The sequence below is a fragment of the Pelecanus crispus genome, chromosome 1 (genome assembly GCF_030463565.1).
Source record: "Pelecanus crispus isolate bPelCri1 chromosome 1, bPelCri1.pri, whole genome shotgun sequence".
NCBI classification, from domain to species: Eukaryota; Metazoa; Chordata; class Aves; order Pelecaniformes; family Pelecanidae; genus Pelecanus; species Pelecanus crispus.
In genome coordinates, this window is record NC_134643.1 from 49,590,064 (window position 1) to 49,607,797 (window position 17,734).

General features: G+C 37.0%; 2 protein-coding genes across 14 annotated transcripts in view; one reads left to right on the plus strand and one right to left on the minus strand.

Annotated features, from left to right (window-relative positions):
• Window positions 1-15,452, minus strand: part of CEP290 (centrosomal protein 290) — a 56,303-nt gene extending 40,851 nt beyond the window's left edge. For 8 of the 11 annotated variants that reach the window (XM_075708511.1, XM_075708498.1, XM_075708443.1 and 5 more), the window contains exons 1-18: window positions 15,386-15,452; window positions 13,195-13,247; window positions 12,448-12,568; window positions 12,230-12,307; window positions 11,379-11,448; window positions 11,121-11,167; window positions 10,607-10,750; window positions 10,341-10,394; window positions 9,230-9,382; window positions 8,686-8,868; window positions 8,234-8,323; window positions 8,037-8,159; window positions 6,062-6,185; window positions 5,351-5,523; window positions 4,618-4,780; window positions 3,862-3,962; window positions 3,682-3,769; window positions 3,090-3,202 (exon numbers count right to left, since the gene is read on the minus strand). In XM_075708511.1, coding sequence (XP_075564626.1) covers window positions 3,090-3,202; window positions 3,682-3,769; window positions 3,862-3,962; window positions 4,618-4,780; window positions 5,351-5,523; window positions 6,062-6,185; window positions 8,037-8,159; window positions 8,234-8,323; window positions 8,686-8,868; window positions 9,230-9,382; window positions 10,341-10,394; window positions 10,607-10,750; window positions 11,121-11,167; window positions 11,379-11,448; window positions 12,230-12,307; window positions 12,448-12,549 — 1,806 coding nt within the window. In that variant the 5' untranslated portion in view covers window positions 12,550-12,568; window positions 13,195-13,247; window positions 15,386-15,452. Of the gene's footprint in view, window positions 1-3,089; window positions 3,203-3,681; window positions 3,770-3,861; window positions 3,963-4,617; window positions 4,781-5,350; window positions 5,524-6,061; window positions 6,186-8,036; window positions 8,160-8,233; window positions 8,324-8,685; window positions 8,869-9,229; window positions 9,404-10,340; window positions 10,395-10,606; window positions 10,751-11,120; window positions 11,168-11,378; window positions 11,449-12,229; window positions 12,308-12,447; window positions 12,569-13,194; window positions 13,248-15,385 lie in introns of all 11 variants that reach the window. The other 3 variants (XM_075708468.1, XM_075708452.1, XM_075708459.1) reach the window with 3 other exon arrangements.
• Window positions 15,453-15,843: 391 nt separating this feature from the next.
• The window catches only part of TMTC3 (transmembrane O-mannosyltransferase targeting cadherins 3), a 35,638-nt gene continuing 33,747 nt past the window's right edge, over window positions 15,844-17,734 (plus strand). For all 3 annotated transcript variants that reach the window (XM_075708524.1, XM_075708545.1, XM_075708535.1), the window contains exon 1: window positions 15,844-15,881. The gene's annotated coding sequence lies outside the window, so the exon portion shown is untranslated. The remainder of the gene's footprint in view (window positions 15,882-17,734) is intronic.

Genomic DNA, 17,734 nt, shown 5'->3' on the forward strand with positions numbered 1-17,734 from the left:
AAAAGAACAAAGATGGCTCAAAAATTGTAATTTAGGAATTTTACTATTAGAATTTTCATTAAGACTCTGTGGTTAAATGAGAATAAGTACTTGAAAATATCCCTAATCCCTATACAATTCAACAGTGAAATTACGTAGTATGTAAATGAGGTGCTATATAGAAGGCAACAAAGAAATAGCCTCATCTTCACAGCAACAGAATTTTCAGGAAAAAAATATTTAAACCATGAATAAACTTTATATAAATATTTATCCCGTTTTGGTTTTTTTTAAAACCTTGTACTACCTGCACTGCCTGGCTCCTGCACCTTTCAAGATTTAATTCTGTATAACTATTTAGCATACGATCAACATATCTCTGGATATCTGCTCATTCTAAAAAAATCCCAACAGTAAGTTACTAGTATAGGATTCTATCTCCATTTATATACAAAAAATTTATATTTCCAAGACTTATCTTCCAAAATATAACCCCCCACACTTCTTCTTTTCCACTGAAAATGCAATTAGTAGGCATTATTCATCTCACAGCTTGATTAACACAGTATTTTAAGAGAAATCACAACAGCAAAGCATACTCCTGTAGCATGGAGAAACTGTTGTATAATTGAAAAAAGCCTGATGTATATAAGACCTACACTTTCCACTGACCAATTACATAGCTCGATGGGCTCAACAGAAATACCATCAGTTCTAAAACATTTCAGTTAAAGACAGGACAGATCTATTTGCTTATCTTATACATTGTAACTGTGATTTTTCCTCATCACATTCTTAGATGGTTTCTCCCAGACAAAAAATACACAGGTTCTAGAAATACAGAGATTCTAATTTTAGCAATCGACTGGTTTAGTCCCTGCCTTTTTTCAAATTTGGAGGATGCCTTCATGAAAATTTCCCAGCCCACATATGAATCTCCTGCCTGAAATGCAACAGCAACAGAGATGGATTCACTGGAAGAATTACACAAGGTGTATCCCATATAAGACTGTCTAAGGAAACATGTATTCTTGGGTCATGCAGCAGCTGGAACAAGAGTCTGGTACAGACCAAAAGTCTGAGACTCTGAGGGATTGGCTTGATCCATGCCCCAAATGTATCTCTAGCAACCAAAGCAATGTCCTCTACTATACAGAAAACTAACACAGCATTTCAAGGTAACAATTTAGGAAGCTACCAGCGAATAATCTTTTTATATGATTTATCATGTGAATAAAAGAAGCCACAGCAAGCATCCTGAAATCAACGCGTTCTTTCACTGATTATAAAGTTTTCAAAAACCCTTTTGAGAATCTAAAAGATTTTATCATTAGAGATCATTTTAATAAATAATGGAATTTTTCATTGGAAATAAAAATTAATGTTTTTCTGAAAACACATATACGTTATCTTTGTCAGCTAGCAGGCAAATGGACAAAAGAGAAGAAGAACCAACTCAGGAACTTCTTAGATGTTTCCCAGGAGGGCTTTCTCATTCCAAAAGTCTACTTTACACCATCTGTTCTGCCTGGAGGTAGAAGACATCCTCTAGTCAAATAACATCTGCATCTTTTTAACAGAAGTCTCATCTTCTATCTTTCATACCAAAGGACTGATTTAGCTCCTACTTCATTCAACTAATGCTTGTAAATTACCATTTGTATTTCTCTGTGTTTACTAAAACAATTTTTAAAAATAATCCTCAAACTATGTTATTTAAAATACAGTTGCAACAATTCATTTGTATGAGATGCAAGGCTGTATGCACTAATAAGAAAAGCAATGAGTACTTTGTTTACACAGCTGTGTGTAAGGTCTTAGAATAAAAACTGTTCTCTCTTCGTACCCATCTATGTGTGTGCACACAGGTGTGGTGAAAATTTTTTCCACCGACAGAATGAAAATATATGCCTACATTTTTCTATCCTATGTCAACAAATAAACTGCAAATTAATGACTTGGCACTTTTTTTATCAGAAGAAAAAATACCCAATTCTATTAGAACTATCCTATAGCTTTAATTAATAAAGATGAAAGTAAACTAACACATCTTTATCATTTGAATTTATCTTCTAAATAACTGCAATAGATACAAACATACACATACTATAAAGGTGTCTCACCTGTGATCTAAGAAGGGCTAATTCTTTCCTCAATTGCTCTATGAGATTTTCAACAGGATCTACCTGACCTGAGTGTTCTGATTGTCCATTTTCAAGTCCACTTTCCAAAGATTTTACTTGCATCAATTCTGTTAGACATTTCTTTCCTTCTCTGTCTTCTTGAAAGGTAGTTAAATCAGAAAACTTTACTTGTGAATAGTCTTGCTTATCCTTCAATGTCATTATTTGTGTTTTGTGCGTTACTGGCTTTCCAAGAGCAGATGCACAAGGAATCAGAGAGTTTTTGCTGAGAGATGGTCCTGGGCAAAAACTTTCCTGACCTGTTTGGTCTGAATTAGAAGTTATGGACACTTGATTCTGAAGAGATGGTTTGTTTCTGTAATTCTGGTTATTTACCTCTGCGGTCTGACATACTCGCTGATAAGCAGAAAATGAACCCGTGTAGTCTGATTTTAAGTCTTTTGACATCTCTCTATTGTCTGTATCATCTGTTATCCCTGATGTCTGTGTAAATTGTAGCTCTGGTGATACGAAAAGCTCTTTTATACTAAGAGTTTCAGAATTACAGTTGTCATTAACTAGCTGCCACTCTGTCACATGTTTCGAACCTAAATGAACTGAAGAAGTATTTCTATTTTTTTGCAAGTGATCTAAATTCTCACGTATGCCAGAAGTTCTTCTAGGTAGATTTCCCACAGCCTTACTGTTTTCAGCTATATCTTTCTCTGACTTCAAAACTCTAACTGGTGCTTCTCTATCTGCAAGTGTCTTTCTCCCTTCCACATTACATGAGCTGCTAGCCTATATTCACAAAAAAAAATAGAATATTCATTAGTCTTCTAAAAAAAATTACAAATTATTAATTTTCATTTTAAAAGCAGTTAATAAAAGCACCTAGAGAAATATTTGAACAGATATTTACAAAATAACATTATTTTTATGTTGAAAGAGAAAAACAATAAATGTTTATGAACTTTATGAACCTACCTTTGCTTTTACTTCAGCAATATCATGTCTGTTCAAGAAATCCAACTTCCTCTTATTAATTTCCTTTTCCTCAGTAAAGCTATCACTTATTTGCACATCACCAGCATCCAATCCTAATTGCAAGTAAATGAATAAGTAATAAATGATTATGAATTTTTAATTAGTCTCCAAGCAAGGGAATATATTCCATTTAGTATATCTGAGTTCTAGGTTTCTACCTGCAAAGTCAAGAGCTGTAAACCTTTCTATTTGAGCACATCATGCTTCCCTGGGTGGTACAGAATTGAAATTTTAAGATTTTTGAAACACATACATTATATAGATTTACTGGAAATCATGGTGAGATCATCCTGCATCTAAGAACTGCAAGCCAATGACACAACTCTCAGTGATGCATTACTAGCCATCACAAGTCAAAAAGCTACTGGGCTGTAAGACTATTGAAATACAAAATCACTCACTTCTTCCTACAGATTCAATGAAATTTATTTAGCCTTGTAATTTAAACAAATGAGTAAATATAACATAGCTATATTAATAAGTATGGACAGCATGTTTTTGAAAGGACAGTTTATAATAAGAAAAATCCTACCTATTGTTGCAACTCTTCTTCCTTTCTCCTGAGCCAACTTACGAACTTGTTTTTTCAGTTCAATTCTTTCCTCTTCTAGTCTTTCAATCTGCATATTGTTATTCACAGATCAGTATTTCATTTTGTTCAAATACATTTTTATTATGTAGCTCTTACACAAAAATAGGATTTATCACTTGCCTCTTGCAAAAGAATCTGGTTTTCAACTCTATATTGCTGCTGCTTCAGTGCTTTGCTGTTTCTGAGTTCATCTAAATCAATCATTGTCTTTGGCTCAAGACCTAAAACACAGTATATGCTGTATAATTATTCATTAAGGAGGAACATTCATGTTAGTAATCATTAGAATGCAGTTAATTTAAATCAGAACAGAACTAGTCAAGTAGAAATAAATGTTGATAGTTGAATATATGTAAGTATTTGTATATATGTACACACATCTTATGCTCCATGTAATAACACCAGAAGAAAGCATAATTTTACTTCAGTTACTCAAAAAACAAAATGCAATACAATGCCACCTAAAATTAACTATATTTATGTTTAGATTCTTCTATGTAAAAATAAGCCTGTCCAAACTTTTCTCTGTGTTTTTCAGTCTAGCATTACAACTTCAGTATGTTATGGTTTCCAAACAACATATTATGAAATTAATTAAGCAGTGTACAGTCCAAGAGGAATCAAAACCAAAAAAGCACTACAAAACCTATTCTCCTACTTTCTTCAGTCAAAGCAACCTGTAAGCCAAGTTCAGCCATGTACATTCGAGTTTAGTCACGTACATTCATGCAGTTTGTCTTAACTAACTAAAACTACTTGCAAATATTAGCAGAAGGTACAAAATTATTTCCAAGTAGCTACCTGGTATAGTAAAAGATTTCCATGATATAATGTTATTTCAATATAATAACTGAAAACATAATGGATATAGCATACCTAAGCGCGCTCGGAGTTCTTCATTTTCGTCAAGAAAATAATTTATTTTAAGTTCAAGTTCATTGATTTCCTTAATTAATGTTTCAATCTCGTGATCTCGTATTTTGATTTGCTTTTTTAAATCTTTTATTTCAGCAATAGCTTCTTCCAAACCATATATTCCCTGTAAAAACCCAAATGAAAATTAAAAACAAAACAACCAACAAAAGATGTAAGAAAATAAATTACGGATCTGTCTTTCATCATTACACAGATAAGACAAAATGTTTTTCAACCTGTGTCACTCTTCTGCACTATGCTTAGTGAAAAAAGGTACTGAATAAAAAGCAGATCCTACAAATCTGTCTTTTAACTACAGAGGAGTCTCTGCATATTTCAAAATTGAGTCCTCTTACTACATGATCCTTGGAAGAATTGTATCTTGAGTGTTCAATTACTGTTCAATGGACTTCAGAAGCCCGTATGGATATGTTAAAACTGACAACTTGTAAAAATTGTTTAGTATGGCTAACAAATTGCATGCAGTCAGCGACCACTAAATGTTATTAGAAAAGGAAGAGGAAGAGGAAGAGGAAGAGGAAGAGGAAGAGGAAGAGGAAGAGGAAGAGAAAAACCAGCATCAGAAGTCATTAATTTAATTTCTACTTAGAATATAGTCAATAAAAAATGGAAGGACAAAATGATCTCCTAAAAATATGATGAAATACCCTGTCCACTCTGACAAATTGTTTACCAGTTCATAGTCTCTCATTCGTTTCAAAGCCTCAGCAAGCTCTTTGTCCTTTTCTCTAGCATCTGCTTCTGCTAATTCTGCTGATTTCTCAGCCTCCTTAGTTCTCTCTTCTAGCATTTTTAACTTTTCTTGCATATCCCCAATACGATTCTGCTGAGCAAGAGATGAGTGACCTGGAAAGATAAACCTTGATCTGTTTACAATTCAACCAGGAATTCTTGCTGTCAGCCATTAAGAAAGAAAGAAATGCTTCAGATGATGTTATAAAGGAGATCTTAATTTTCTGCTCTTTTTAATTAAGTAATTACAAAATACTACATATGAGAGCTTTTTTTTTCCCCCTAATCATTTGTTCAAATAATATTTATAAGTGCACATAAGGGACATCAGAATGTATTTTGAATTGCATCCTACTACTTATTTACAATTCTTAGTAGAGCTGAGACCTTACATGTTATGCTCTAACCTTTACAGACCAGGTAGAGAATTATTAGGCACTGTATTACCCATACAACCCACTGAAGTACTGTGAATAAATTTAAGCTCTTCATGAATGTTTAATAAATGGAAATGAACAAAAAAATTAGAGACTAATATTACTGAAATACTGCAAATATTTTTTCTGTATTTCTAGAGAATAAAGAATGCACAGTGAATTCGTGGTTTCTTATTTGCTTTTCCATAGGTATTAAAATAAAATGGTCATTGTACCTTTATTGTTTTGGAGATCATTTTTTAATTTCTCAATAACAAATGCATTTTGTTCCATGTCTTTGGTATACTGTTCAACTTGCTCAGTAAGCAATCTTATCTGAGCATCTCGCTCTTGCACACCCTACACACACAAAAAAAGAAACCCCATTAAAGAATTCTTCTTTACTGACAAGCAAGCTACCAATACAGAACACCACACAGTAAATGAAGAAATTAAAATTAGCTAATACAAAACAATTTCTAGAACATCAAATATACTGTACTTACAACATAGAGTTCAGATATTATCTAGAAGTTTGGTATTAAAGGCAAAGCAGGAAAAATAAAAGAAAGAGTAAAAATAAAGCATTCAAACACACAAAAAAATAAAAGCAGTATTTTAGTATATCAATTTTAAATGGAACAGTTCTCTAAGAGTTAGCCAATGTATGATGAAAAGTTTCAGACAATATAGGTTTCTTGCAGCTTCCTCATAAACAATTGCCAGTGGGAACTGAGATACAAGTTCAAGATTGGGAGGACTAACAATCCATCATACATGACACCTGTATTGCAGGCTGCCTTTCAGCAAGTCATCCAACTTTTACAAATTCATACCACGCTTTGTTTTTGCATGCACATACATCCATAAGTACACACAGACTGTGAAAGTGACTTCTATTTATATTATACTATTTCTGTGCTTATACATGAACTTTAGAAATATCAGAGAGCTTAATGTTATTTTTTCTGTGATGAACAAAAAAAATGGAAAAAGATAAAAAAGAGACTTGGAAAAAAGTTAGAGAAAGTAATTATAATGTAAAAATCTCAAGAGTTGCTGACCTTACTTTATACCAATGTTATGAAAAACAAAAGCTCAGGCTTTCTTAGAGGACAAATACAACCACATTTCAAATCTAAAGCTAAAGAGCTTAGCAAAGTTGTAAGGAGCTAAACATAACCCTTTAGAATGTAAACATACACTGAACCATTAACAAGCTCAGTCCATTTTGAGTTAAAACACAGTGCAGTAACCTGATGTAATTCTTAAGTGTCTACTTTAAAAATATGCTTATTTCCACAAAGTTGTTCAAAATGTCATGCTAATGATGGTCATCTAAAAAGCCACCTCTACAGCCATCTAGTCAGCTAAAACCAGACTCTACAACTGCTTATCAAAGTTATTTTCAGCTGCCTTCTTCTTTTGATCATCAGAAGCTGATTTGTACTTAAGTTTATTTTCTCTCCTGCGGAGCTATCTGTTCCTAGTTTTGGAAGGCTGCATAAATATATCTCACCATACTGCTCAGTCTACTAGGGCCCAATATGTAACACAAATGTCATGACACATTTATTTAAAAAACTTGAAGCAAGACAGGAAATCATCCTGGTATCATACAGTATGCTTTTCATAATGTGTATTTCAGGGTTCCTAATGGGCCACGTTATTTATTTATTCTTTTCATGTTTTTTCAAGAAAGTGGGGAAATTAAAAATCATAAAGATCTATGTAATTTTGTATGAATATGAGGGATACTTAAATTCATCTAGCTCTATCATGGACTGAACCACAGACTTAATAGTATGGCATCAGGTGAGACAAAGGAACGCAGAATATTAAACACTAGGTAAGACTCTTCCTTGACTAACAAATCTAGAGGACAGAAACTAAGCTATAATTTAAAAACATTAAATTATGGATGCTTAGGTGTTAAAGCAATCACTCTAACAGTTAGAAAAGATAAATATGAAAGTAACAGAAACAACTACCAAGAGCTCAGTTCATACATACAGCAAGAGAAGTTTCCTTTGTGCATTGTCCAGTAAGCTAACTTTATAGTGGAATTAATCAACCTGTCTCACAATTCTCAAACATAAGTAATACATATTCTGGTGTTTGCAAACTACAAAGGACTAAATAATTATCTGGTCACTAGCATATTTAGTGAATGGTAATTTCTATGTGTGTAATTTGTCACACAGACTATACCTGCTGAAGGGCCAGTATACTGTTTCTGTCTACATCAAGTTGGGCCATTTTCACTTTCTCTTTCAAGTTAAACAACATTTGCTGATACTCTAGGAGTTCATCATCTTTTGAAGCTAGGATTTTCTGAAAAGAAGATAAAATACCATCAGAACACTTGAAATAGTTCCTAAAAATAATAAAAAAGTATTAAAAAGTACCTTCCATTCTTCAACTTTTGCATTTACAGCTGCCAAGAGTGGATCGTCTTCTTCATTCTTTGCTTTCAGCTGGTCTGAAAGCTCCTGAACCTAGAAGTGCCATTTGCATGAACAACATATCACAAAAGCGTTTTGCTTAACCAATGTATATGTACAAACACGACATCAAGCACACACAATTTAACAGATTAGCATTACAAGCAGCAAGGGAAGGTCATGACTCTTAAGAACAGAGTATGACTAACATTTTGTACAAAAGAATTTTGTGATCTGCAGTCAAGTTTTAAAATTTGCACCAAATTTAAAGATCGCACTACTTCTAGAGAGTGTTATTTCAGTAGACCATGTGTTTTTAACTAGATATGTTGAATGTTTTTTAATTAGAGATAAAATATGAAAATACAGTATAAACCTAAAAAGAATTACATTTGGTTATATGAGTCAGTTCTTACTTGAAATTTGTACTGTTCATTCTCTTTTCTTAACCGATCCATAAAAATATCAGATTGTTGCACAATTAGTTTCATTTTGTTATACTCATCAGTCATCTTCTCCATTTCTTGCACTGATTCCTCAAGATTCTTCCTCATTTCTTCATTTTGAATGTCTAATTTCTCATTAGCTTCAGTCAAATTCTGCAAAATTAAAGAAAAAGCTGCTTTTAAAAAGCGCACATCTTAGTACCTGAATAAGCACTAATCGATAGCTACCTTAAATGTAAGACTTGAAAGTCTTACATGAAGTTAGCACAGAAGACAGTATTTCACATCTAGACCATCAATTTCAACAAGTCCTAACAGCAAATAAAAGACACACGTCCCATTGTCATTAACTTCATTACCTCTGCCAGATTCACAGATGCAGAGTATACGCATCACAGAACCCAACTGCATTATCAATTCTTACTCCACATGACGGCAAATTGACATAGCTTTGTGAAAAACACTATTGTCAGTAACAGTCTAATAAATACTCAATAGCATGCATAGATTTTACCTGAATTTCATCCAAATACTGGACAAGCTCAAAGTTCTTTTTGGACAACTGTGATCTGTAATCAGAATCCTCTCCTCTTCGTAACAGAATTGTTTCTTTTTGAGAATCTATTTGCCTCTGATAGTCAACCACATCCTGACGCAATTGTTCATTCTGCACAGAAAGCAATCCAAACTTAAATCTGTTTTGAAGAGTTGAAGACAAAGTTGTTGCTTTTCTAGCAAGCTAACACAAAGAGCTAAGACAGTCAAAACCCATCCAAATTCCTACAGTCTGCTTTTAAAAAACTTAGAAGCCTCACCTTTTTCTTTATGCGTTTTTTCTTTGGTTTAAAAAGGAGAGAACAAGACCAAGAGAACAAAGCATGAAAAATATTAGAAATTATCCTTGCTTTAGGAAGACCAAATAGGAATCAACATAGAGAGAAAATAAAATAGACTTTTATATATAGCAGTGCATGCATGTACATACATACACACACATATGTAAAAGCACATTTTGAGGAATGATTCTCAAGGTTTCCCCCCAGGACATTAATTTAACTTTTGCTGTCTGTTTTATTCTCTCAGAGGCCAAGATTACAGGTATTAAATGCTACAAAACATGCATTTTTGTCTAGAAATGGCTAGAAAAAATGTTTCAAGAGAACGATTAAAAAAAAATCTAGTAATAAAGAATGTTAACTCTATCTTTGCATTTGTTATATTAACTTTTGACTTTTTATAATTTTATTTTAACCAATCTTAGCAAAAGCAGCAAGCATAAAGCGAATCCTGTCTAATATCTACCAAATCTATTTGTCAATATTACTTAAGAAAAACACTAAAAATTCACACACAAAATCCAGACAAAATTAATGCACAGTAGGACTATGTAAATCCAAATGTAGACACTTCCTGACCTCAATTAACTAAGTTTCATTGGAGTATACGTACTATATATTTGCTAAATGTGATTAAAATTCCATATTCTCTTTGTACCAGTAACCAGGAAGTGTTCTACAACAGAATTAAACATCATGCCACACCAAAGGTTATAAATACAGAAAGCCAATAATATATTTATTAATAAAGTTAAAAATACAGTAAATCAGCAATAATTCTTTACTAACCTCTCTCCTTAGTCTGATGTTTTCATTTTCAGCATCTTCATTTCGAAGAGCAAGCTAGAACAAGACGGAAAACCTTTATATGTATCACTAACACCAGAAACTAAGAAACCAAAGAACTCCAGAAACAAAACAGAAAATGAATGCACAGCGGTCCTACTTCATCAGTGTTTTTTTTTTTTAATTTCAGAGGCTGTTTTCAGAACATTGACTTTTCAAAAGATGTGCCAGAACAGCTTTTAGATATATCAAGCTGAAGTCCTTCTTACCTGTTCATTCACTTTCTTCTCTTTTTCCAATTCTTTTTCTATATCTGTTAACTGTCTCTCTTTTTGTTCTAATTGTTTTTCCAGTTGGTGGATCTCATCACGCAAAAAACGAGTATCACGACCACCAGCAGATCTTTGTGCCATCTTAAGAGCATTACAATAACATTATAAATATAGTACAGTTCTTCAAAATGGAAAGAACTAAAAAACCAAAGCAGATGCGAAGACTAACATGCCTAATGCTTAGGAAAAGCAACAGGAAGGGCTCACTAGCTTCTTTCAACAAAACGCAGAAATCTCTAAAAGTGCATGGGATTTATTCAAGTAAAAAAAAATTCGTTGTACATGCAGCTCTTTGCAAACCTGAGGCTGGTGAATATTCAAAAGCCAATAAAAAATATTAGCTAAAATGTAGGGGTATTACCTCTCTTTACTAGATTAAAATACGGGTTTAGCAAACCTCATTAAAACCCTCCCACCAAACAGCACTCTATAAGAAAATTTTAAAACATACCTCTAATTCATTTTGAAGTTTCATCACCTTTGTTTTAAATTGATTTTCTGTTAAAATAGAACAGATATAGTGAATTACCAAACAAGGTAAGAAGTACATAAACCAACAATGGTTAACCTTAGTCTTTAAATATTTGGCTTCACTGAAGCAATTGACTTCAGAGCAGTTGGTATTTTATTCAGTTCCCTAAACTTAAAGAAAACCCTAAAAACTACAATTAAAAAATCACTTAGGAACAGCATAAAAAGGCTTGCTTACCACATTTGGCTTGCTCTTCCCCAGCTTTTTCAACTTCTTCTAATGCCAGCTCTACCTCTTGAGCTTTCATCTGGGGAAAAAAGTATAGTAAACAAAGAAGAAATATTTACTACTAACATAAATTAAAATACTGTTCCATAGACCATCATTAAAATAATGAAAACATTTACAAAAGAACATTGGTTTTCTCTCTTTAAACAAATGAAACCACTCCCATTTTTCCCCATGCTGACAGTTAAGAGGTTCAGATTGCTGAAATACCTTCTTTAGTAATTTATTCTACAGGGCTACCTAGACATTCAAAAGCATACTGCTGAGAATTAAAAACAGTAAAAAAGCCTCTCTAAACGCAATGTGCTAGCCTATGCTGCTGTTATTTCTTGTTTTCAGTACATTTATGAGTAAATACAAGAAAGTATGATAGATTTTTAAGATCGGTTTTAGGATGGTGTTTCTTCATTCGTGGTGACATTTTTATTTACTCTAAAACATCAACCTACCACAAAAACTTCTATTAAAGTTAAAATCATTACCAATAACTTACAACTTCTGGCCAGTTTTTGAGATATTTGTTTGAATTTTCCATCTATAAAACTAAGGTTCCTTAACTATATAACTATGTTAGTCCTATTCACTTTACTTTCCACCGCTACATGCCATAATCCCAACAGCTACAAGCAGATATTCTGGTGCAAGCACACATTTAGCATATAAATGCTCTTAGAGGAGTAACCAGTGTGTTCAATGCAGGAAAAGAAAAAAAAAAGATAGTAATGAAGCTTTCACTTAAACAAAAAAAAAAAAAAAAAAAAGCATCTGCAGAATTGTAGAAAGTGAGGATTAATACAAACCTTCATTAGCACCTGAGTAATTTTAAAAAGGTGTATCAGTTGTTCCGGAGTTTCAGTTTTTAAGTGCTTCCCATCAACCTAAGGAAAGAGACAACAGTGTTTTTATACAAATATCAATGAAATCCACAAAATAAATAATTTATGTATGTGAAGGACCAGAGACAGTTTAGGGAAGAATGCATAACAAAACCCTTATGTTCTGTTTTCCCCTTGAGTACCTTGGACATGGTCTCCAGCAATCTGTCTGCTAGTTCTTCTTGACAAGGCAGAGCATCTGGATCAACTTTCATAAGCTTCTTCCAATCTAAAATGGGTGCCATATTGAATTTATAATTTTTCCTGGAACAAAAATTAAAATAACAATTATCAGACATTATCAGTGCCAATCAATTTTATGTCAAGTGATTTAAAGGAGGCTGGCCACTGAACCACACAAGATGATTCTAATGACTGTATTCATTTTGTAACACTGATTAACATTGTGTTCACATTTTGGTCTACTGCAAACAAGGAGACTACAGTAAAACCATTTTTTCTTTAAGTTAAAAATTACATCATGCATACTCAATGAATTTGTGACACTAAGACTGAAGATCAGGACACATGTGAAACCTCTATTTTAACTTTAATATCCTTCTTTTCCTCTCCATCTCTCAATGCGGTATTTTTATGTTAATGAACAAACACAACTGGATGCCATTTGAACCAGCCCTTGTAGGATAAACATCTCCTTACAGTGACAAAATCATTATTTCTAATATTTAAAACACAACCAACACCTGCTTTAGTTTGACACTGTGAGCATCTATTTCTTGACTTTCATTTCTAAGATATTAAACTCTTGTATTAAATATCCTTTCCTTTTGATTAGAATACTTGAATTGATAAAGGACAGTAAACACCCTGGAAACTGACAAAAACCTGATCAGAAAGTGGTGCAAAGTTTTGTTCTACTGCTTACCTACCGGTTGCTCTGGGCCACAGTGACTTCTCATATACCTGAAAGTCAATGCAGTATCTGAAAAAGGCAAAAGGGATTGGAAGTCTTGTATTATTCCATTTTCTGGAGCTGACTCTAGCCTTTACTACCAATATTTCAAAAATTAGATTCTGCCAAGTTTGAAACAGAACATTTTTTAATCTGATTATTGCCCTAAATTATGAATATGGCATAAATGGTTAAGAAAAGTAAGAAAGAAATAAACCTAACTAGAATATTAAATTCTTTATTATTCAAAAAAATAATGATACAGCAGCGATACATATTTTAGAGAAAAAAAAATCAAGCTCAATCAGTAACTGTAGCAATGCTCTATGCTGAGCATGATATTTTGAGATCTGTTCCATCATGCACCCTGTTCATCATTCAGCAGTTTAAAGACTCAACAACTGAAACTTCCTTCCTTAATGAAAGGCTGAACTGGTATTACTTTCCCCAAAAATGTGCCTAAGCAGGCTGAAAGAAGAGCTGTAAGACTTTGAAATCCAGCTGTATACTTAAGGGAGGATAAAAATCAATCTTTCCTCATCTTTTCTGAATATGTGAACTACTTGAGAGCTCCCCTATATTTACCATTTCTTCAGTGTTTGCTAAATGTTTTAGAAAACATGCATTCCATACAATCCATGCTTCATAAATATGACATCATATACACATTTTTGCTTTCCTGCTTTGTCATAGACGGCAAAGGAAAATATGAGAAAATCACATGCAGGTGCATGCTGATCTTAGCACTCCTATTTCTTCAGTTAATTGAATACTACTTGATTTCGTATACATACTTGTTTAAGGGTTGTAAAAAGTATTAATGCCCAATAATCAAAACTATTCTGAAAGCAAATACACAACCTTACTACTGTCGATCTTCTCCTACCTTCCATGTTGCAAATCTTTTTTTCTCTTAACTGAGAAAATAACATCTTTAGAAAGTATCAGTACTAAAATTTTATCCAAAAGAGACAGATCTGTACATAAACAAAATAATCCAACTTGTTGGGAGACCAGCTATGGTAAGGTGTGGGGGGCACAACCTATGCCCACATGTATGTTCCACAGCATGTACATACTTAAGGACAGTAAGAGAATTTATTTAATTGAAGAGTTTTCCATCATAAAATTTAGCTGATCCCTTGCCCTCAACTAGAACCTGTGCTTTTAGTTGACAGATGATCTGTGTGCTGAGACACTGAGATCACAGCTCTAGAAAAAGCATGAAATAGATGTGCCTTTCACATTAGTTATCAAAAGATTTTCCTGACTTACTGAAGGAATCGAACTTACATAAAACATCCAGACATTACAAAGTTCAGCAAGGGCAGATAGAAAAGGAGGTCTGGTGGGCATGTTTAAGTACTGTCAGAACGTCAATCATGTCCTGTGCTGCCTACAGGAAACCACGCAGAGAGGCAGCTAAGCTACCACGCGGATACCTTACCATCGCACTGAAATTAAGCACCAGTGGGAACAGCAGTTCTTTTTCTATAAAGGTGCGCGCAATGTGTATCACAGAACCATGTATGCTTGAGCAAGACTGAATACCAAGAAGCAGCACAGTCATCCAGGAGATGCGCTCTGCTAACCCTGTGTTAGTTTACCATGACTAAACCAGCTTAAGCTACTTCTGATTTTCAAACTACATTACCCAGACTAGCTCTCATCTACTAGCTCTACAGGGCACCAGATCTTAACCATCAAGCCACAACCAAAACGACATCTTGCGCAGGGTTCCTATTTTCGTCCAATTTGTATGTCCCAGCCCGGGGAATGATACAGTGACAGACCGCGATCCCTTCAGGACGCTGCTGAGAGACAGTGTTGCCTCCATTTCATCCGACCCTGCTGAATTAACAAATTGCCTTATTTTGCCGCCACCTTCATCGCGGGGCACAGCTGAGGCACGGGTCGAGAGCAGACACAACCGGCTGTAACCTTCCCCGGGCACCGCGCTGCGACGACACCCGCGCCCGGACGCTTCTCCCTGGGCCCCGCGGCCCCGCCCCGCCCCCGCCCCCGGCCCGGCTGCCCGCGGCGCTCCCGGGGAAGCGCGGGCCGCCCCGGCCGGCGGCGGCGCAGCGCGCAGCGATCGTGGCCTCCTTCCTCCCAGCAGCGCCGCGCCCACTCGCAGGCGCCGGGCACCCCCCGCCCCTTGACCTCACCGCTCCCCGAGGACGGCGGCGGAGGCCGCTGCTAGGCGACGCCATCAAACTCTCCCGCCGGCTCCGCTCCCGGGGACGCGGAGGCTCGTGGGCGCGGGGAAAGCCAACGCTGCCGCGGCACGACAAGGCCCCACGCTGCCAGCCGGGCACTGCCCGCGCCGAGGTGCTGCCACACGGCCACAGGGGAGCGGGGAGACGGGCGGGGCAGGGCGCGATGCCCCTCGCGCGAACCGTTGCACCAGGGCAACGGCGCTGCGCCGCAACGGCGGCGGACTGCGTGTCCCAGCGTGCCGCGCGGCTCCCCCGGGACTACAGCTCCCGGCATGCCCCGGGGCGCGCCGGCCCGGGAGGGGGGGCGCCGGGTTCCCGACAGCCTTCGCGGGGCGGAGGGTGCTGTGCGCGTGCGCGGTGGTGCCTGGCGGCGGCGGCGGCGGAGCGAAGTGAGCTGCGGGCGGAGGCGCCGGTAGCGGTGAGGCCGCTTCCTCCGCGGCCTCAGGTAGGGCGGGCAGCGGCGGGCTGTTCCCCCACAGACGGGGTTTGGCGGGGCGGGAGGGTTGGGTCCGGCGTAGCTGCTGCCTGCGGTAGTTTCGCGCGGCGGCGGGTGGTCCCCTGGCCGTGCCTGCCGGGCCTCATCCGTGAGCCCTCCCCGCCTGCCGAAGCGCCGGGTTGCGGTGTGGCCGCGGTGCCTGGCCACGCTTCCGTGCCGCTTGAGCGGCGCCCGGGCCCGCTCCCCGGCTCGGCCCGCTCCCTTTCTCAGGCTCCCTGGCAGCGGCCGCCTGCCCGGCCCCCTCCGCCGGGCTCCCCGGGAGCGCCGCGGGCAGCCGGGCCGGGGCGGTGGCGGGGTGTGGCCGCGGGTCCCAGGCAGCAGCGTCCGGGCGCGGGCATCGTCGCGGCGCGGTGCCTGGGGAAGGTTACAGCTTACAGAGCGGTGCAGGAAAAGATCACATCTGTAAACTACTCGGATCCATTGAGTACTGGTGGCCAGCCAGGAAATCTGAGCCTTGGTAGTGATCTGATGGCCCAAAAAATTTGGGATCCTGTGTTTTAGCTAAATGGGTATGAACAGATCTTTTCAAATAAAAACGGAAAACCAGCAACCGCTTGCGGTGTGTGTATGTCTTTGTATTTGTTCAACAGCTGTGGAGAGCTGAAGATGATTTGGTTTTTATTACTTAATGGAAAGAGAAAGGTGATCATAATGTCATCTTTGGACTCTTGCCTTCTGTTTTATTCATGGTTTTCTTTTTCTTTGCGATCTCTTGATTAATGTTGATATTTAACGAAGGCTGACAAGACGCAAGATGCTTGGCACTCCTTATAGTTATGTAACTTGGTCCAGTCATGGCATAACTCCTAATTCATGATTTTATACTTCAGTCAGAGACTGGTTAATTACAGCTCTATATGGAGTAAGAAAATGAAACTCTGTAGTTAGGGAAAGGAAGGAGGCTGGATTATATTTCACAAATGGGAAATGTTACTAAAAGTAAAATTCATTATGGTTAAGGGTAAAACAACGACTTCTTAGCAGGAGGGACTTTTACAGGTGGAGTGGGTGATCCATAGAGAATAATGCTGCTTTGCTATAACATGAGCTTTTAGGAAGTGGATCCCCCTGTGATACAGAAAATAAAATAATCCATTGATGTTAGGATGCTTTTGAATAGGAACTCCTTTTTTTTTTTTTTTTTTAATCCTCTTCTTCAGGTTGACAAGCTGTTAAGGCCAGTATAGCTATTTAATGTGCTTCAGTATTTTTGAGTGTTGTGCTGTTATAGAATCAACAGAAAATACACCATTACATATACTGGTAGTGAAACCTCATCTAGGTTATAATTGTGTAGTGCAGCTAGTAAAGAAGATTGATGCAGAACTGAAGGAGATTTTGAGGTGGGCGTGAAAACTTCCAAAAGTGCAAAAAGAATGAAAAGAATGAAAGTATTCACTCATTTTGTGTGGGGTTAAGTTTTAAAATACAGAATGGCTTAGAGCAAGTGAATTAGTTTTTCTTTTGTTCTGCATCACATCTAATTGCATGACAAACTTGGTATAAGTGGATCTTCTTTTAGTGGCAATATGTGCTTGTAGTTCTGGAGCCAAAGAACACTTTAGCTCTGTAGTACATAGCTTGACCTACCCTGATAGAAGAGTTAGGCATCCGTGTTAAACCACAGTTTTGATAACAGTATGCCATTTCAAAGACCTAATACAAAAACTGCAGTATGAAAAATCTAATGGAATGTTGTTAAAAATACCCCAAGAAGTCATGTACAGACCAAGCATAGCAGAGTCTAAAAGCTGTCTTTTCAGCTTATGCCACCCATGTAGGTTTTGTTTGTTTATTTTTCG